General features: G+C 32.4%; 2 protein-coding genes across 2 annotated transcripts in view; both read left to right on the plus strand.

Moving 5' to 3' along the window:
* The window catches only part of LOC110440479 (calcium-dependent protein kinase 31-like), a 36,161-nt gene extending 18,470 nt beyond the window's left edge, over positions 1–17,691 (plus strand). The window contains exons 7-13 of the mRNA XM_021483583.1: positions 7,130–7,282; positions 9,816–10,070; positions 10,254–10,270; positions 15,454–15,484; positions 15,772–15,915; positions 16,681–16,926; positions 17,367–17,691. Of these exons, the coding sequence (XP_021339258.1) occupies positions 7,130–7,282; positions 9,816–10,070; positions 10,254–10,270; positions 15,454–15,484; positions 15,772–15,915; positions 16,681–16,926; positions 17,367–17,395 (875 nt within the window). The 3' untranslated portion in view covers positions 17,396–17,691. The remainder of the gene's footprint in view (positions 1–7,129; positions 7,283–9,815; positions 10,071–10,253; positions 10,271–15,453; positions 15,485–15,771; positions 15,916–16,680; positions 16,927–17,366) is intronic.
* LOC110440467 (neo-calmodulin-like) lies at positions 1,829–10,608 on the plus strand. The gene is made up of 5 exons (XM_021483570.1): positions 1,829–1,908; positions 6,428–6,461; positions 7,130–7,282; positions 9,816–10,070; positions 10,254–10,608. The coding sequence occupies exons 1-5, from the start codon at positions 1,906–1,908 to the stop codon at positions 10,283–10,285; spliced, it is 477 nt and encodes a 158-aa protein (XP_021339245.1). The 5' UTR covers positions 1,829–1,905; the 3' UTR covers positions 10,286–10,608.
* Positions 17,692–20,145: the final 2,454 nt, after the last annotated feature.

Below are 20,145 nucleotides of genomic sequence, written 5' to 3' on the forward strand. Positions count from 1 at the left end.
TTAACGGATTAACTTCAAACTTCACAACAAGGTTAATTACCATGAAACCACGGACAAGTTCGATAACCGCCATTATCCGACCATAATTACTGGAGTTATTACCCTTGGTTTCATTAATGCGATGCATGCGTTCCATGATGTTGTATTGCACTCATTGATCTACCAGTTATGTTGAATGATTTCTCTTTTAATATCAATTACTCACAAATACTTCATATATTTCAATCATACAAACAACTGCTCATTCAATGTGTGACGGGCGTATCATATACCGCTCGCGGTAACCTTGTTCAAATTCTGTATGATTAATCAGAGCATTCTAGAAATTCTTTTCATCCATGAACACAGCATCAAAACATAAGTGAATATGGAATGGAGGGATCGGTAGTTTTAAAGCTGCAGGGTCAAACCCACAGTCTCATATTGTAAAATAATGTTTTTAATTGAATAAGGATACAAAAATTCCCAAATGACTATTGAACAAACTAAGAAGTTTTATGCTTGATTACACTTTAACCTAATACATTATAAATAATAATTTTAAAAATAATCTAATGTTTTATATTTCATCCATAAGAGTCCGGTTGTAATTTATTCACATCGTTGTTCAAATCTGTTGTCTAAGATTTCTATAGAATTAAAGTAATATTCCCACAAACAACATAAGATATTTTGTTTGAAATCCCGTAAATTCAAGGACACTGCAGATGCTTCGACCTCAGCCGCTATAAGAGGGACTATTTCAATATTCCTATCTTGAACTTTCCCTTTCTCGATATTGACAACCTTGCACCCCCAATCTTTAGTGTTTACATGTCACAGTTGATGCACGTTCCATAATATTTGTCGACTGTTGACAGGCAAACATGCAGTACAGTGTTTCCAAATATGCAAATTGATGAAGACTATAAACAAGGTTTATTGTCGCCTTCATGATTTCAAAACGAACTATTTAATTTACTTGCTCGATATGAATAGCAGCTTATAATGCTCATTAGTTTTCCATGTGCTTTAATTGTCAATACCATGTTTTTTTTTCTTCGAGGACGTGACAATATTTTCAATTAAAATACATTTACATGAAGAATATCGCTTGCAATATTGATTACTATTACACTATTGGAGCACTTGTCTCCATGTAAACATTGCAGAACACCGTTTGTGTTCCTTGTGCTTTTCCAGAACTTTCAGTGTTAATCTTTCCTATAATCATATTCTGCGCGAGGTGAATCCATTTCTAGTTCGAATAACAGTTTTAATTCATAATACAGTATCGTCTTGGTTTTTGTTATAACATATATATACTTTATACCTAACGTGTCAGTGTCACGTTCACCCTGTCCTTCTTATGTTCTATATAACAGACAGTGCAAAACAGTGTAGACATGACAATAACTAAAAGCAATGATTTAATCTCACGATATATTTTTAATATAGAGACTCATTCAGTAATTATATTAGAATGCTTGTTAATTACCCAAGATAAGGCATATATTTCATACTCTTTAAGAAATACGGATCTTACATTGACGTCATATATTCAGGATATAAAAGAAAACAATCAAAATTACCTTTTATATATAGGTAGAAAATAACACGAGGGCCTAGTGCATATTCACTGCCACGTCGGCCTAAGTATTGTTCTTAATACGATATCACCTCATCAAAATTAATCTTTTCAAACTTAATCGACCTAGTCCTCTATCGCAAATTGTTTAAAAATAGATCACAAAGTATTTAATGACAGTCGTTGAGCTGGAAATCCAATACATATTATAAAGGAATGGCATTGTATATATAAGGAGCAGTATCGTGTCATTCTGTCTATATTAAACACAGGAGTTGGTGTACACCTAGAAACGCGTTGTTGCTATAAGGCTGTAACTTCATCCAATCGTCTTCAAAATGGTAAGTGTGTGATATCATAATAATAGAACACTGTACTTGTAAATTGTTCTGACATGATTTACATAAAATGTTAGTTTAAATATAAAATGTTTGTGATAGCCAACATTTAAAAAATTATTGAGAGATATGTAGGCATCTTTCCTTTTTAGTGTCATTCACATATGATTCGAAAAAGTTTAGACATACATTTTTAGTGTTTGGACCTTAAGTACCACAGATGTGCCCTAAATGGATGAAATGGCCATATTGTGAAATAAATGCTTGACTATAATCAAGTTTTCAAATAATTATTTCTTTTATTCGCATTTCTAGTGATTTACATTTTAAACACTACAAACCAGGTCAAAGTTTAAATGCGCATAGTTTTTATGAAACATATGCGTTTAAATTTGGTACTATTATAATTAACGCTATATGAAAATGGAACCTTGTATGCAACGTACAAAATTATCGAGAACGGTTCATCTTACTTTACCTTGATAACAAAATAATCTCTTTCGAGTTTACAAAAGCACGGTTTTCTTAATACATTGTTTACACACTTTCCTCGTAACTTAATTTGACATTAACCAGCACTTCTATAAATTTTGAAATTCGTATGATTGAGGGTCTTTATGCACCTTCCTTCGTCTTGAACAGTAGCTAAGACAAATTTGGTTTTCCAAATTCATAGCCACTAACTTCACCGATTGGTCGTAGAAGGTCGACACAGTTGTATGGTGCATTGAAATTCATTTATCTATTACCGAAAATTATAGATAAGGAGGTTAATGCTATTTACAATAGAAAATAAGTTAGGAGTAAGGCTATGTTAAGTTTTATAGATGGAAGCTCGTGGCATTTACCATAGCAGTTCTAGATACGAAAATTAGCGATCATTACACTATAATAGAAGCTCTTTATATATAAATAAGATTAAGTTATATTATATGTTACAAAGCCGTCCTTCTAGATATGGACACCCAAGCAACTGAGGGTAAATAATTGTCCGGCTGTAGCCATCTGAACGCTGTAAGAGGCAACCAATTAGGGGCCCCCTGAAAAGTCTGTGTTTTTTTTTTACTGTATCCTGTACTTAGAAGACATCGTAAACAAACAAAATTGATCTGCTGCAATTGATCCCTATTGCAACACTTGGCATCTATATCATAAACTTTCTTTCTATGTTACCCTCTCTTTTCGACAGTGTTTCCCTAGGACCAGTATGACTCTGGTTGATGCGAGGACGTTTAACCCAAACAAATAAACAAAATCTAGGTATGGAGATTAGTGCTGTACATAACCTCAAAACAGTATTTTTATTATCCTTGATACGGAGGGTTAGTTATACACTGACGTGCTATTTTATACTTTGTTCCCTGAAATGAATGCTTCTTCGGTTTATACTGTTGTCATTTCGTTTGGTTTACCAAATCGAATCATATGACCATTTTGTCCATTTAAAGATCATCAGTGATACTTCTCATGGTCAAAAGATTAAAAACCAATATTCAAAATTGTTCCGAAATATTTGCAAATTTTACAATCATTTGGATATAGCATATATTTTACTTATTACCCTTCATTTAAGATAATAAATATCTATTTTGCCAAATATCAATATTAATAATAAAGGATATATAGCACTTGCTAAAATGTGTTGAAAACATATCTGTAATAAAGCTATTTTTTTATTAAACATTCCTGTGGCTTATATCCGCAAACAAGTTGTCATGATTGTGTGCGAAATTAACAGTGATCAATTTAACCGGACACATCATCACATTATATGTTTGGAATGCATCTAATTTGTTTTTCTACAATGATGAAAAACTTAATAAGTTGTTGGTTTTAAAACAATATATCAAATCAGTGAATATTGTATAGTGATGATCTCATGGGGAATAATAGAATCTTCCCCTACCTTGAGGGTGTGACAGAGAAATCTTCAACCCGAGGGGTGATATTTTTTATTGTCTTATCCGGGGCTCTGCTGAGGGTAAGACAACCAAAAAACATGACTCCGAAGTTTGGAAATTTCTCTGTTAGACCCTCAAAGTAGGGGATGATTATTTTTCTCCCATTCTATTATTACAGTCACAACTTTACCGACAGCAGTGTAAACAAAAACAAATGTGGGTTATGAATATCGTCATTCACTTTTGATGACGTCACAATTACCGGTGACGCATTTTAATGACGTCATAGTTGAACACGTGTTAATCGGCACTAGACAATCTCCCCCTAGGAGGTGACAAGCTGATCTTCCCCGGCTAAAACGGGGGACACATCTGTGGAGGGTGGGAGAATATGTGTGGTATGAAGGTCGATCATTCCTATCATGCCCTTTAGTGTGCCCTGTTTTTTCTTTATCACTACTCCGGTTTTCGATTTGGGACAGGAAATGAGAATTTGAACAAGATTTACGTGTCGGATATCCTCGATGAAGCAGCAGACACTTTTTTAGAACTAATGTGCACGTTTTCATAAAAAAACGTTCTCACTATTACGCATGGATTCTGTGGTCAAACCAACATTTTTGCAAGTGGCCTATACATGTGATACACAGTCAAGTCTAGACAATGGAAACGGTCTGCGTCGTTATGTCTACCAATATTCATGGAAGCCATTTCAGTATTCTCTCGTTGGCCTTTTGCCGTACTCCCTATCAAACGTATGATACATGGTTTTGTGTTTTATATCAATGTAAATAGTAGTCTGCTGTATTTTATGCAAATTAGTATCGTACAACATGATTAAATTATGAATTTTGTTTCCCGACAAATTGCAGAATTGTTTTTCAAACGAGATGTGACCAAACCGTTTCCCACTTATCACTTATTTATCTCCAATTCCACCTGTTCAACATCCCATTGTCATCCTAAGGTTTGATTTCTCTGTCTTCCCCTAGAGTACACATTCTGATAAGCAATAAACCCCATATGTTTTTGATATAATGGTGGAAAAACAATCTTCCCATTCTTGCTTATGAAATTACATCCCTCGGCATGAGAATATGAAGCTTCTTACTTTCGGCTTGAAGAAAGTTATGTGTTACACAATCCAGAATATTGCTCCTTAGGTTTAGATTTCTCTGTCATTTCCAAAACGAAGGGGAAGATTCGATGACGCATTGAGCCAGGGTCGTTAACAATTTCAAACAAATTGCTTTATACATGCGTGTGGTTTTATTTTGCAATGAATGTTACTTTCTTTTCCCAGTTAACGCTTGTATAAATGATATTAGCAATAACAAAAACAACCTTTTGATGAACGAGTACAATCACTGTTTGAAGAAATCCGTTTGCAAGAATGAATGTCTGGATTACATACTTTTCTAGATAAACGTGAAGAACAATATATGTGGCCTGAAGCTTGCCTGAATGGAGTCCTACACAATTTTTTAAACAATAACATTGGACTTAATCAAATTTATAGGTGGCAATAAGAGGTTTAAATGTACTTCAGAAAATCTTGTGCACTTACTTGAACACTTTTTTTTATATCAGTTACTTATTGTAACACTAAATAGAGACATAATGAATCCGATAAGAAACAATTCGCCAGAACGCAAAAGCTGTACATTTATTAGTTCTGATTTAGGACAACAGCGACCATATAAAATACCAAGTTTACGCTAACATACAAAGATAATGGAGTTATCACACAGTCTATATGGACTGTTTCAATAAACCCGTCCAATAATTTATAATACAAAATTGTGTAATTTGAACTCAAGTATTCGTAAAGAAGAAAATATAGCAACTTGTTGACTGTGCACGTGGTATGGTACAAATGTACTTGTATATAAAGTGTGTTTCGGGCTTCCAAGTTTACGCTAACATACAAAGATAATGGAGTTAGCACACAGTCTATATGGACTATTTCAATAAACCCGTCCAATAATTTACAATACAAAATTGTGTAGTTTGACCTCAAGTATTCGTAAAGAAGAAAATATAGCAACTTGTTGACTGTGCACGGGGTATGGTACAAATGTACTTGTATATAAAGTGTGTTTCGGGCTACTCAGTCGGAACAGCTCTGTTTTGTGTGAGGTATGCAGTCGATCGTCTGCCAATTAAGTTCAGATATAACAATGATTGACATTTACGTCACAGAATATTCGTATTTGTGAAGTGAATGATGTGGATATGTACGTCATTAGCTGTTTTTGGTCACTTGATTCTGTCAAAACAATGGTCATTCTTGACGTTTATACACTGTTTATATGTCATAAATGAACCAAATAATAAACCAATTGTATTTAAGCTTATCAGTATGCTATATTCGTATCGATGTTGCTTTAAATATATACCATTTATCAAATATCTACATATATATTTCTGTTTTTGGTAATAACACGTTTTGTTATCATCGGGTAAGAATTCGTTTTAAGGATTATATCAATAAAAAACCACTGTGATCCAGTTTTAACCTTTCAATTTTCTTAATACGTATGATAAGTCATTATTTATATAAAAAAAATCACTGGAAGAATTATAGCTTTTGACTTAATAGATGACGTTATTTTTTTCAGACGGCCAAGCAAGAAATGATGAATGAAATTGACGGTAAGGCCATTTTTTTTTTAATCGGCGTTGATATTTAATAACAGAGAAAACGCCAAATACTAGTTGATATTTTGTATACGCGGTGTTAAAGTTTTCTTGAGTGTAAAATTATTTGATTGACGCAATCAAATTTAATTAAAATTATTGTGGTGTTTTTTATCTGAAATACTCGAAAGTCAAAGTATCCAATCAACTTGTTAATGGGCAAGATAAATATGGTCACCATCCTGCTACTTTCAATTGGAGTTATTCATCAATTTATAAACTAATCACATTTTACTTATAAATGCATTGTGATTAATTACAATCAGTTGTAATTAATTATCATATTAACGAATAAATCAACTTAAGAAGAAAGAAATAGCTCTATGGTTCAGTATTGTTTTCTATATATATATTTTGTGGGTGCGCCAATTCATCAATGGACTAATTTGTCAAAAATTGATAAAGTGCTAAAACGAGACCACTAAAATTCATTTGTGGCATACTATATCTATTATTAAACTTTAAAGCTGCAGTATACTGTTTGTGTGTTAGGTGAATCTCTGTCATATTTGTAATTGTGCATAAAGTGTTGGAATCACTCCTGTGTGAAACAGTAATGATATAGTCACATTATTTTGTCATTGTTTAACGTTATCGGATTAGTACGTATGTTCTCCTTATAGATATGAGAGAAACGTTCGCCTTACTGGACACTGACGGGACAGGCTCTATATCCATACAAAGAATGGGGCTTGTGATACGAGCCCTTGGACATTATCCAACAGAGGCTCAAATCAAGGATTTGCAGAAAGTAGCGAAGGAATCGGATACAAATGGTAAGTAAAACTTCCTTTAGAAATCCTACCAATATACTTCGACCTAATCAGCGATTTTGGAATATGTATTGCTTTTTAAAAGACATTGATGCTTCTCCTTGTCAATAATTGTTGAGAAAATACTTACCTTTATAATTTCTATTGCATGTTTTTGCCTATGATATTTTGTATAGTCTTTACACAAATAAATAATTATCGTGTGCATTAATAACTGCATTGTTATACAATAATTCGTCTGCTTAAACTTTGCTTAAATTATTTTCAATATCTCTACTTATTGTGACTATTATCATTGTCGTTAGTTACTTGTGACTATTATCAATGCCGCTAGTTAATTGTGACTATTATCAATGTCGCTAGTTACTTGTGACTATTACCAATGTCTCTAGTTAATTATGACTATTATCAATGCCGCTAGGTAATTGTGACTATTATCAATGTCGCTAGTTACTTGTGACTATTATCAATGTCTCTAGTTAATTATGACTAATATCAATGTCGCTAGTTAGTTGTGACTATCATCAATGCCGCTAGTTACTTGTGACTATTACCAATGTCTCTAGTTAATTATGACTATTATCAATGTCACTTGTTAATGTACACAGGGCTCACCCTGGACCTAAAAAATCAGTAGCCAAAAAAGTAGCCATGTTTGAATTTCAGTAGCCATTTTTTTTAAGCAGCCATACTTTCTCGGCCCCCAACCGTTACGGATAGGCCCTCCATTAAAATCAATGAACATTTAAAAAAATTTGAAGTGCAATACTATTCAATATGATGTTAAATTAAGGAGTACTCTATTAAATTAAAAAAAATGTTATAGATCATGTTTATAATTTAATCCATGATGTGATATTTTTTTAATCCTTTCAGATTACATGGCTGTAATTTTAAGAAAATATAACTTAAATTAAAATGCTGAAAATTTCCACCAGAACTTTTTTTATTTATTTTTTCAAAAGAGAGAAAAATCAGCCTTTATCTCATTTTCTTGACACAGGAATTGTGAAAAAAGCTTGAAAAGTTCAAATAAGATATTATTCGCCTTAATTCCGTGCCTTCAATCAACAAATAAAACTAATAAAATCCAAATCAAAAGTAGCCTCAGTGATGCAATATTGATAATTATTTTTCCTTTGTTTACATTCACCGTAATTCATGTTTTATGTAAAAAAATAAATATATAAATATATTTAAAAAGATCACACATTTCAAATGTAAATGGCAGTAGAACACATTTGAAAGGAAAAGGACGAATTTATAACGGTATTGACCAACCCTTCGAAATAAATCGGGAGCACATCACGTCGCGCAACTTGGCCATTCCCGTGCACGTGTCGTCGATTGGCACCTAATAAGCGACCGTCGAAGTAGTTCTGAACGGTTTGCTGTTCTAAAAACTGCATAACTGCGATGCTAAATAACTTTTCTCGATCACTTGAAATTCTAAAACGTCTAACCACGAAAGTACACAGTCAGATACGATATAGGGCCTATCGTTTGAAGTTATCTGAAAGGCCGAAAATCGGCACTTCGACATGGTGTTTCAAGGCGATACTTATACTTTCTAATCAAGCATATAGGACGTATTTGTGCTTACTACGGTACTGGAAAAGGTAAATAAATACCATGTACACTAATTTAGATATACTGAACCCGTAAATTTGTTGGATGCGGTGATTGAACGAGTTTATCAGATCGGCTTACGGCGCCGTCAAATGTACGTGTGCGAGACCACCTATGAGTGAATCACTTATCAGACTGTTTTCTCAACGTCAAAGGGTCATCCAATTAATTTGACCCCACTGTCCATAATTATTGTACAAGAATTATAACACCTTTTGCCATCTGACGCTTGATAATCGACTTTACAACTTAGACAAAAGCATTAATTAACTCGCAGTCGTACAGCGCGCGCTGATCTGTGACGGCCCTGATTATGTTTACGCAATCAGTGTCAGCCATAATACACACGTGAGCTCGAGTAGACAGATCGTTTTCTACGACAAAGATACAGAGTTTCCCCATTTTTAAAAACTTAGTAGTCAATTTAGTAGCCACATCGAATTTTTAGTAGCCAATAAAAAATAAAAGTAGCCAATGGCTACTTTGGCTACCGACAGCGTGAGCCCTGGTACAGTTCTGAAACTTTCTATGCTTGGGAAAGATTTCCTTAAGGAGAATTGTATACTCAATATGAAAAATAATACTTGGGGAGAAGTTCCTGACTATCAAAAGAATATTGTTTTTTCAACTATAATTCTTTTGATCATTATCATGAAATCTCAAATTGATATTTCTAGCATCATTTAATAACTGTTTTAAGAGGTATGCGTTACCAAAGACAGCTTTCTCATTCCCTTTACCTCATCTTGTATCATACATGCGTTCGTCATGATGATTATTTATGTTAAGATGTTATATCAAAGATGAGAAATAAATGGCATGTAAATATGCTATTTTATATTTTGTTTTCTTTTGTAGAAAATTGTAAAAACAAATGTCTAAAAATGAGCATTTACATTTCTTTCAGGAAACGACCTAATTGAGTTTCCAGAATTTTTGTCCTTATACACATCATTCAAGAAACTTATTCCTGAAAATCTAAACCATTTCAAAGAAATAAGGGCGGCATTCCAATTGTTCGACCAAGATGGTGACGAGGTCATATCAGTAGATCAATTCCGACGAATCCTGGCAAACTGTGGAGAAAAACTACAAAAACATGAAGTCGACGATATTCTGAAGGATGCAGATGTTGACGGAGATGGATTTATAAATTATGAAGGTAATAACCTTATATACTCTATAATTGTTAATAAAGAGCATTGTAACATTAGGGTTTCTTTTTTATTACTTTTATGCTTGTCATCCTCCTTTCTCAATATTGTTTGCTTCGTAATTTAACTGGATATTTCTGTTCTTGTTTATTTTATACCATTGAACTAATTACAAATAACTTTTTTTTCAGAGTTTACCAAAACCCTCGTGGGTCGGATTTGAGAATAAATCACTGACGGTATGGACAAATGAGAAAATCGCCACAGCAACACAACATGTGTAAATACGAACATTAAAAATGAAATATTACCGAATCTGCATTTAGTCAAAGCACACAGTGAGATAGTTATTTATCATCTATATACTACTTTGTAACACCTATCGGTAACGTGATAAATTCGTTATCATGGGTTGTCAGTATGAGAATACACAAGAGATGAAATTGAGAATGACTTGAAAACAACTGGAGAATGGATTTTCCCTTTGGGACTGTTTTTCCTTAGAAAGAACATCTGCTGACGCAAGGTGACGTCATGAATGGAAAATGTATCCAAACAAAAGTGATCCCCGTAAAAAATAGTCCGTCATCAACAAATCATTATAAAGTAATGGAAAAATATTATGAGAATCAGATGGCATTTTATGAATTGAGAAACATATAATGTAGTAGTATATAGGTGGAAAAAGTGTTCAGTGTTTGTTGTGAGAAGAATTTTCTCATCGTGTGCATATGGATAAAATCGAGAAACCAACGCAGACAAACCCTGAATACATAGTGTGATAATCTTTGAATACATATAAATACACCTTGTCAATTAGACTTCCAATATAAGTATAACTTATATAGTTCTTACAAATTTATCATGTTGAATCGTCTTATATATAGAGTTCATATTGTTAAAATATATAATTTTAATTATGATTTCGCTTGTGATTGTGATATATTTACATGTTTCATGTCTTCTTTTTAAATTATTAGAACCTATCTGTTGTATGAATGTGTTGGTGTTCATGAAATAAATAAGTTTTTGATAATGTTTTCCCATGTAGGTCATTGCATAGCAATATCATAAATATGAAGTAGAATTTATTGTTACATATTTATCAATCTTATGGACTTATTTTTTGACGGGGACGTATTGGATTATATTAATACTATAAAACAGCATTTTTCACTGAGTGCAATTTTGTTGTTTTAATAGTTATTCTGATAATTAGATGTTATGATAAAGAGAATCTCAAATTCATCGCTATTTGATCTGTATTTTTTGACACTCACTGGAAATCGTTTCAAAATATCATATATTATTGTTACATGTTTTATATTCTCTCTTTTCTAATGTACTGTATTCATGGAAGCAAATAAAATAATTAAATCATTAAATCATATGGTAAAGATAATTTCAAATGTGTAGCCATTTGATATGTCTGTTACCGCACTACGTAGACTACGTATGTGAGATTCTCTCTGTACGATTGGTCGCCCTACACCAGGGGGACCTAGTGTCAATTCGCCTTTCACATGTTTTTGTCTTCTATCATATGATATGCTGTGTACTAAACATTCGCTCTCATTTTAAAGTGATCCTTTTTACGAGAGCGAAAAAGACGTAAATTAAACTGGTAAACAGAAATTTAATTTTGTTTGTTAAATCCCTAAAGATTTTCTTTTAGATCATTACATCCCCTTTTAATGGTATTTGGATCATATCGTGTTAAGAATCCCTGTCCCGCTGCGCAGAGTGTTTTCCTATACACATACACACATGCACGGATGCACGTCACACTTGGAGGTACGTCCTTAAATGCCCATAGTTGTTTACAGGACGTTCAACAATAAACATCCAAAACCATTTTCCCCCTCAATATTGTAACTAACCCATAACCTCCGCTAAGGTTTAACTGCAGTACAGTTGGGGCAAGGACATTTCCGTCGACCAGGTAGCTCAATTGGTTAAAGCAATGATATATAAATATGATGTCCAAGGTCTTGTCCAGCAATAAATTTCATGAATTACTGATAAGGTCCTGTTAATTTCATCTGTTATTTTTCATAAAAATAAGCTTTCTTCGGGGATCGTTCAGACACATTTTCAACACACTGAGACTAATTTGTATACATTTACGTTATTTAATGTTACCCGTTCAAATGTTACTATGTATAATCCAAACGACTTCAATCAGGTTATACTGTCATATTTTGTTTTAAATGAAAATTGTGGATACAACTATGGAAGTAAAACATGTAGAACAAAAATGCTTATGTGTTGTTTATCTTAAAATGGTAGTTACATTTAATTTTGTTGTTATACAGTTTTGTAGCATTTTGAAATAAACGTCATGCTGAATAATGTCATGGAAAAAGAGATTTGTTATTCCTTTCAACTCACATTGGGTTTAATGTGTCAAAGCACTCTGATGATAGAAACCTATCGGTGCGAGTATCGGAACATTATAGACATAACACATTGCAATGTTATGAGAGTTCTATATTTATGTTTCCTGTTCCATCTGTCTGACTTTGGGCTTTATTGACTATTTTGTGCAACATTCTATGATGTAGATGAATTACATGATTCCATTTCTTTCCAAAAAACATTTTCCCATCAGCCAAGCTCCAGATAAACGCTCACCTAGGTTTTCTGGGATATGTCATGGCAAAATCAAAGACAAGCGTGTCATGTCTATCTATCTCTCATTAGCTAATTTTCAAATTGCAAAAGACACTCATTATACCTCGTGTCGTCATACAATTTAAAATGTATCTGTTGAGAGTTAGAAAAACATGATAACCATCATTCATTGGGGATCCTATAAATGTCTTGGGGGAAATATGAATGATATGGTTTAGTTACTATGAATTAACATCTCCAAAATGAAATTACAACACAATTGTGGCCATGATATTAACAATAATATCTATATGGAAAATGAAATGAGCATGTATGATGTTTACTTTTCTGGAAGTGTAAGGCCCCCGTGTAAGGTCAAAACAAGGATTTCTTTTTATACAAATAATCAGCGTTTTGTTGAACATGAAATGCAAGATGCATCTTTTATCAAACTGATCCACTATTTGGTCAAGCTTAGTTAGAAACGAAGGTGGCTCGACATTTTATGTGCAAAAAATTAGTTTTGCTATATATCATATTTTTGTTATTCGGAGCCTCTCTAAAAAAAGAGCAATAACCACCACAACCGAGTTCCGAATGACTGAAGCAGACGGCAACATGGGGACGCCAACCTGATAACATTTTCTATTGGATGTCTGTTTTATGTCGGCCAAATAACATCTCCACGATTGATCATATTTAACTTGGGTGAATGTATGATGAAACTGGGAAGTTATGAACAAGGAAATATGGACGAGGATATCTCTCGGTTTTTCTGAAATGAAGGGCAATGCATCAATATATTAATAAATGTTATCTTGACATTGATAATCAAGTTGATATCTTAAGTTTTCTTTAATAATCACTGTTTACACAAATATATAATATAATGTTATATAATGAAATACAATGTTATATAATGAAATATAATGCCATATAAATCTTAAATTATAATTATCTTATTACCTATCGTAATACCTTAAATTATCCTTTCCCCAATATTTTCTTAACACTGGTCGAACAAAAGTTAATCGTAACTCTATCTTCAGTTTTGTTTCTTGAATAAACAATATATTGATATCTTATCAACTCCATTTTACAATCTGTATATCATATTTTGATTTTTGAAATTGTTATTGTCGGGTTAAATCAAGGAAAATTTCTGATGATAATCTGTCATTACAAACATGTGTAAGAATACACATTACTCCTGTAATTAAAGTAAGAAAATAAACATTATAAAAGATACAATATTGGTAAATAAATATCAACTAATTCAGAAGAAATTAAAAACAATGAAAAATAAATATATAAATAATATCAATAAAACAGATATTCTCGAGATATACATATGAATAAATATGTCCCAATTCTGGTAGCTTGGCCTTAACATAATCACTCATAAAGCATATGTTTTTAACAAAAATAAGTGTGCTTCTATCAATACCAATAGTTTATATAGAATGCAAATTGACAACGTCGTTCTACGTACAAGGGAAGTAACTGCATACACAACACGATGCATACAAAGCAGCATTATGGGTAAACTTCTTTTCTGGTTTTATAAACTTATGCGTTAACACCAACACACACACACACTAACGTGTTTGCATGAAGATTTGACGTATTGTTTGTGCGTATGTGTAGCCCCAAATTATCATTGTTATAAGCCATTGTAGCTAAAACAGCTTTATTGCCAAATAATGATACCCCACACTTAAAAGGACATCATGAATAATTTAAATGTACAGACCAGGATGGTACGTACGTTAAGATTAAATCTAATTGAACGGACGGCCGATATGGTACGTGCTGTAATTGATACATTGTTTGTAGTACATTGTTTGTCATTTAGGCATTGGCTACCACACTGTGGGATATAGTCACGTACAGTGTCTGCATTTCTTATTCCAGAAGAGCAATTTGTTAACATTTTGTTTATAAAGAAAAATAATTATTGTTTCTAAATAAAAGTAGATATTTGATGTAGATGACATAAATGCTTACTTTAATACCTGGTAAGCATAGTTATATGTTCTGTTTGATTTCAATATTTGTATAAATGGTCTATATGATCTTGTTGAGTATCACAAGAACGGAATCAAGTTTCAAAAACAAATCACGTTCCTTCAAAACTGTGGCATCTTACCCGTATCGTTGAAGTATGAAACAAACACATATCTATTTTAACTTAACAGTGTTCAAACTTTGATAACCATGATGTCGCATGTTCGTATTCCTTAGTGTGGACTAGTCTGTATTATCATAATTCCCCCATCTGTCTAACACCGGGAATATCAACATTTCACCATGGTAAGTAACATCAGTTATTGATAAGTTATTTACTATTTTTCTCATATTGTGGATTACATTTACGTGTTGTTAAGTCCGACAAAACCAGGTATATCTGTACTATAATACAAATATAGTTACTAAAGCAGAGCATAGAAAGACATTGTGTTACGAATCGTTATACCAAAATATGCATGTCTATTTAAAGAAGGACAAATTATATAGGACCGCTGGTAACAAGTACTGTATATGAATGTTTAAAATTGATTGATATTCATTGAATACTGATAAAATTAAATATACATGTATACTTCTCATAATTAAAAAGAATAGCTATGGGTTTATATAACGCTGTGATGACACATTTCCTTGAACATGTTATTTGTTTTTTATATTTTAATTCTTAATTGTTTCAGATTTATATTTACATATGACAGATACAATATATAAAGTATTATTTCACTACTAAAATTATCTTTTTTATAGGCAAGCCAGTTAACAGATAACCAACTAGCAGGTTTGTTTCTGACAACTGTATCTAATAGCAACTACATTGTTTGATTTCTAAACATACAAAACCCCATAATAGTGTTCAATATGTTTTCATATTAGCATACACAGACACTCTAATCTGATAGCTGTGGTTTTAAATATAATAAAATATTCCAAAATAGAAGTACGCTTGATCGAATTATTATTGATAATCATCGCTGATTATGATTGTTAAAAATTGTATCACTATATTATTATGAAAACTATAAAAAATGCCGAGTGATTTTGAAAAGTATCTGCTTTTCATTCAAGAGTTTAAAGACACGTTTAAGCTGTTTGATAAAGACGGAGATGGAACGATAGACTCAAAGGATATAGCAATCCTAATCAGATCTCTGGGTGCAGCTCCTACAGAGGCCCAGCTCAAGGAAATGATGAAGGACGTTGACCCCACAGGTGATTATCTCCCTTGCATTATTATAAAAAATAACACACCTTTGCCAATAGAAAAAAATACATTTTATTGACAATAAAAAAATACATCTTTAAACGTAAAACAAGATAATTTCTTTGACAATAGTATTGAATATTTTACATTAAAAAGGATAAATTTGCTCGAAAATAAAACCATATATTTGAGATTAAAATTGATAGAAAAGCATTCATAATGATAACATATAATTGACAATGCATTTCATTGACAATGATAATATGAATGTACCTAGATAAAATGTCTAAGATAATTATAACAGGATTTGACTTTGATTATATTGCAACATGTCTATAAATGTGATAAGATATCTATGATAACACATTTTTACATTACAATAAAATGTGTTTGGCTATTAAAATAAGTTTTTACAATGGGTACATGTCTTTGACAATAGAAAATGTTTAGTCATTAAAAGAATTTCGTATTTCAATATCATTATATGTCTAGAAGATGAATTTAACATACAGGTATGTGATCGCACCTATACAAATTAATATATAATATGTCAAAAATGAGTGACATTGCATCATACTGCTGTTAAAACTAGAACAAAATTCCCTTAAAAATCTCTTTCATGGACGCATAAAATGAAAGGACATATTTCTTTCGCATAACACTAGTTTATGTGACAACAAATGCGTTAAGTTCTTTTTGTAAACACAAAAACTGTCGTGACTTCTATTATATATTCTGTATATCTTTGATATGGAACGTTCATCTTTTCTCAGGACATGGCACAGTAGATTTCCAGGATTTTTTGGAATGCATGATCCGGTTCCTCCCTGATGGACATGACGAGGAGGAGGAAATTCTTAATGCATTCAAGACATTTGATAAAGATAACAACGGTCTGATCAGTGCAAAAGAAATTCGTCATGCTCTCACAAACTTGGAGGAGAAACTGACAGACGAGGAAGTAGATGAATTGATTCGAGAGGCCGATTCTGATGGGGACGGCTACATAAAATACAGTGGTTAGTTTGCTTTTAAAGAGAAAAACACTTAATTTAAAACTCCAGCTGTATACATTTATGGGTATATAATTTGTATGTACGTACGGCTGCGGTTTATTACATTATCCCTGATACTCGTGCCAGTGATTCATGTCAACAAACAGATTCAATGTTCGGCTATTACCTGTATCTATGGCCTGTCTGGAGAGAGAAACAGTCATCTTTTAAAACATTTTTCAATGACCTTTCAGGAGAGAGAAACACTCCTGTTCTAATACATATGTGTTATATATGTCTTGAGATTATTATTCAAATTAATACATTAAAAATAACAATAGCATGGTGAAAGTTTACATATATCTATAGAATAAACTCAATATAAAATAGTAATGTTTTCATATATAAATAAACAGATAACATTTACATATATATAATGAAAACAATATATTTTCATTTTTCAGAGTTTGTGAAGATCCTTGCGAACCAGTGAAGCACGAAAACGACTATACACCAACATCATTATAAAAATAATCTATATTATTAAATCCATTGATGCTCTTTCAAGTGTAAATGCTGGCAACAGATAACAACTTTTTTGGGACTATTCCATTGTGATTTTCTTCATATTCGTTACATTAAATGTGATTGTCGATATTTTAAACGACGATAACTCATCAGGTTTTAATTTTCGTTTACTTCTCGTAGGAACATAATATCACAGATCTCCAAATAAATTAAGAGATTATATTATGTTTTGAAAGATAACTCTTCAATAAAACATGTCAATGAAGAACAAACATATTTTTTGTTTAATCGAAGCATTCTTTATAATAATATTATTCTGCACATTTTCCCCCAAGAAAGGGTAGATGTCATTGACACCAGTAATATCTTGCTCCATGAGTTTTTTGAAGCAAACATGTCACACTTAGCAAATTCTATGTTAAGTTTTTGTCTAGCAGAGCACGTAGTAACGATCATCTAACAAATATCAATAATACAAAGTTACGAGAGCTATTAATGAACGGCCTACGTATAGAGACTACTATCTTTAATTGGAATGTGAAACAAAAGATGGCAACGAATGGGCAAACAAAAAAAGGTTGCCGATTTAAAATCATTTTCAGAATATGTTGAACACAGGTTTATCATTGTGAAAACAATAAGCAAATTGAAATATAAAACAAGAACAGAAAAAAATGCATTTTCTTTATTTATCGACACAAATGTTCAACCACACCAAACGATCTACATGATACGAATGCTGCTCACATTGAGGAATTCATGGAATATTGATTTGCCTCAAGTCAAAAGATCTTTGAATCTATATTTAAATCCTTAACTCATTTATTCCTATCAGAACATTGGAACTGTTTACCCTCTACGCTACCACACCCTATACCAAACAGAAAGGCTATCTTATTACAAAATATATCCTTTGGAGACCAATTGCGATATCTAGTGTTTAACTACACAGGAGCATTTTTTGTTTTAAAATACATCGGAGACATACAAATGGGGAGAATGATTCATTCCTGGTTGATTGCATCTTTGATGAGTTCTTTGTTAAGATTTCCAGCACCTAACTGTTGGCATACACCAATAGTGACAAACCGGGACTTGCTCACGTTTGCCGCTTACCTTCTTTACTTTCAAGATGATCTGCAGAGATAGCTTACAACAAAGCTTTAAAAGTGCGATGATTTACTTTTCTGAGCATTTATGTTCCTTTTCTTGATGGCAACATTACTTCTTCCAAGCATGCACTGCTTACAATGCTTACAATTGTAGCAATTGATTTTTTTATTCACGGTTGATCCGAACGAGATTTGCAGATAGGCAAGTTGATGACAACTATTAGAAATAATAAGCTATGTTATAATCTATCCCCCCCCCCCCCCCCCCCCCCTTAATAGCTTCTCTTGTTTTTTCGTTGTGACTACTCCGATTTTCAGTTTATATTACTAGGATTTGCGCTGGGTTTACACGGCAGATGTTGTCAATAAAGCAGAAGAGGCTAACCCTTCAATAACACCTGCCAGATTCTCCTTTACACATTTCAATGATGTCCGTGTAAATATATTTTCCAGTTATATTTTAGCATAATATTGGAACAAATACATGTATATAATTAATATCGATTTCTCAATTAATGTGTTTTGGTAAATTGTTTTAGATTGTGTCTCGATATTCCATACATGTTAATCAGCTTTCCAAACTAGATACTTTTTTGTTAGAAGGAAAAATAATATCAAACTATTTACATTCCTTTGTTACAGTTTGGAACGTTGATCTAATTAAATAAATGATATGTGAACCCCTGCCTATGGTCAATATATCAGCTGTGAGATCATGCTATATAAATCAAACAGAGTAATACCTAAAGCACCAGTAGTTGATTGTATTACTGCTAACATATTCCATTGCAACACCACTTTTAAAGTTATAAACAAAAACGCATCAGTTTTGTCCAAACGTCATGAATACGGTAATACCCGCCATACCAAGATATCAGCGCCTTGTGATGACACCGAAGACGTGTGACACCGGGCTAATTGTTTTCGGGACGTTAACACGAACTAGTAATCTTAATAGGGGTTGGTAGAATATTCAAATCAATTTGCGCCTTTTTATGCGCCGATGTCTTACATGCAATATCTGTTCTGGAATTTTTTAAACCAAAAATGACAAAATAATAATAACAAATTATACCCGAATAAATGAAAATGTTCACTTAGGCCATATAGTTTTAAGCTGACCATGCGTAAGGTATTATAGACAAGATAATGATGGGCATAATTCGGCCAACTATAATGTAATGTAAACTATGGATCAGTTCAGATTGGTTACCCAAGCACGAAACACCTCATGAACATTTACAATGCATTGTTTTTAAGAGGACAATTTAAGGCGAAACATAATTAATTTTTCATTACAAACATTTTAAATAATAAAAAAAACAGGTTTGTCTTATTTTGTTTGTTTGAATATTAATTTCCTTTTGTAGAACTAGATAAAAGATATCGTATTTCCCATTACGATTATTTAAACAATGTCCTTTAAACTAGAATGATAGATAATACAAATTAATTATATTGTCCGATTGTTTATAAAGCACATTGACTATTTTTGCAATATAAATGACTAATTTCATATTATATTAAAACGTTTTTTTATTGTGTATGGTACTTTGAAAACAAAATATTCACCATTTCGTATACGTAATCCTGCAATGCTCCT

This window comes from Mizuhopecten yessoensis, unplaced genomic scaffold (genome assembly GCF_002113885.1).
Source record: "Mizuhopecten yessoensis strain PY_sf001 unplaced genomic scaffold, ASM211388v2 scaffold11183, whole genome shotgun sequence".
Taxonomy (NCBI): Eukaryota; Metazoa; Mollusca; class Bivalvia; order Pectinida; family Pectinidae; genus Mizuhopecten; species Mizuhopecten yessoensis.

Bases quoted from the DNA above. Each gene is read 5' to 3' on its own strand.
- LOC110440467 (XM_021483570.1), top strand. The intron at 7,283-9,815 runs GTAAGTAAAACT...CATTTCTTTCAG, and splicing joins GAAGGAATCGGATACAAATG to GAAACGACCTAATTGAGTTT. The intron at 10,071-10,253 runs GTAATAACCTTA...CTTTTTTTTCAG, and splicing joins TGGATTTATAAATTATGAAG to AGTTTACCAAAACCCTCGTG.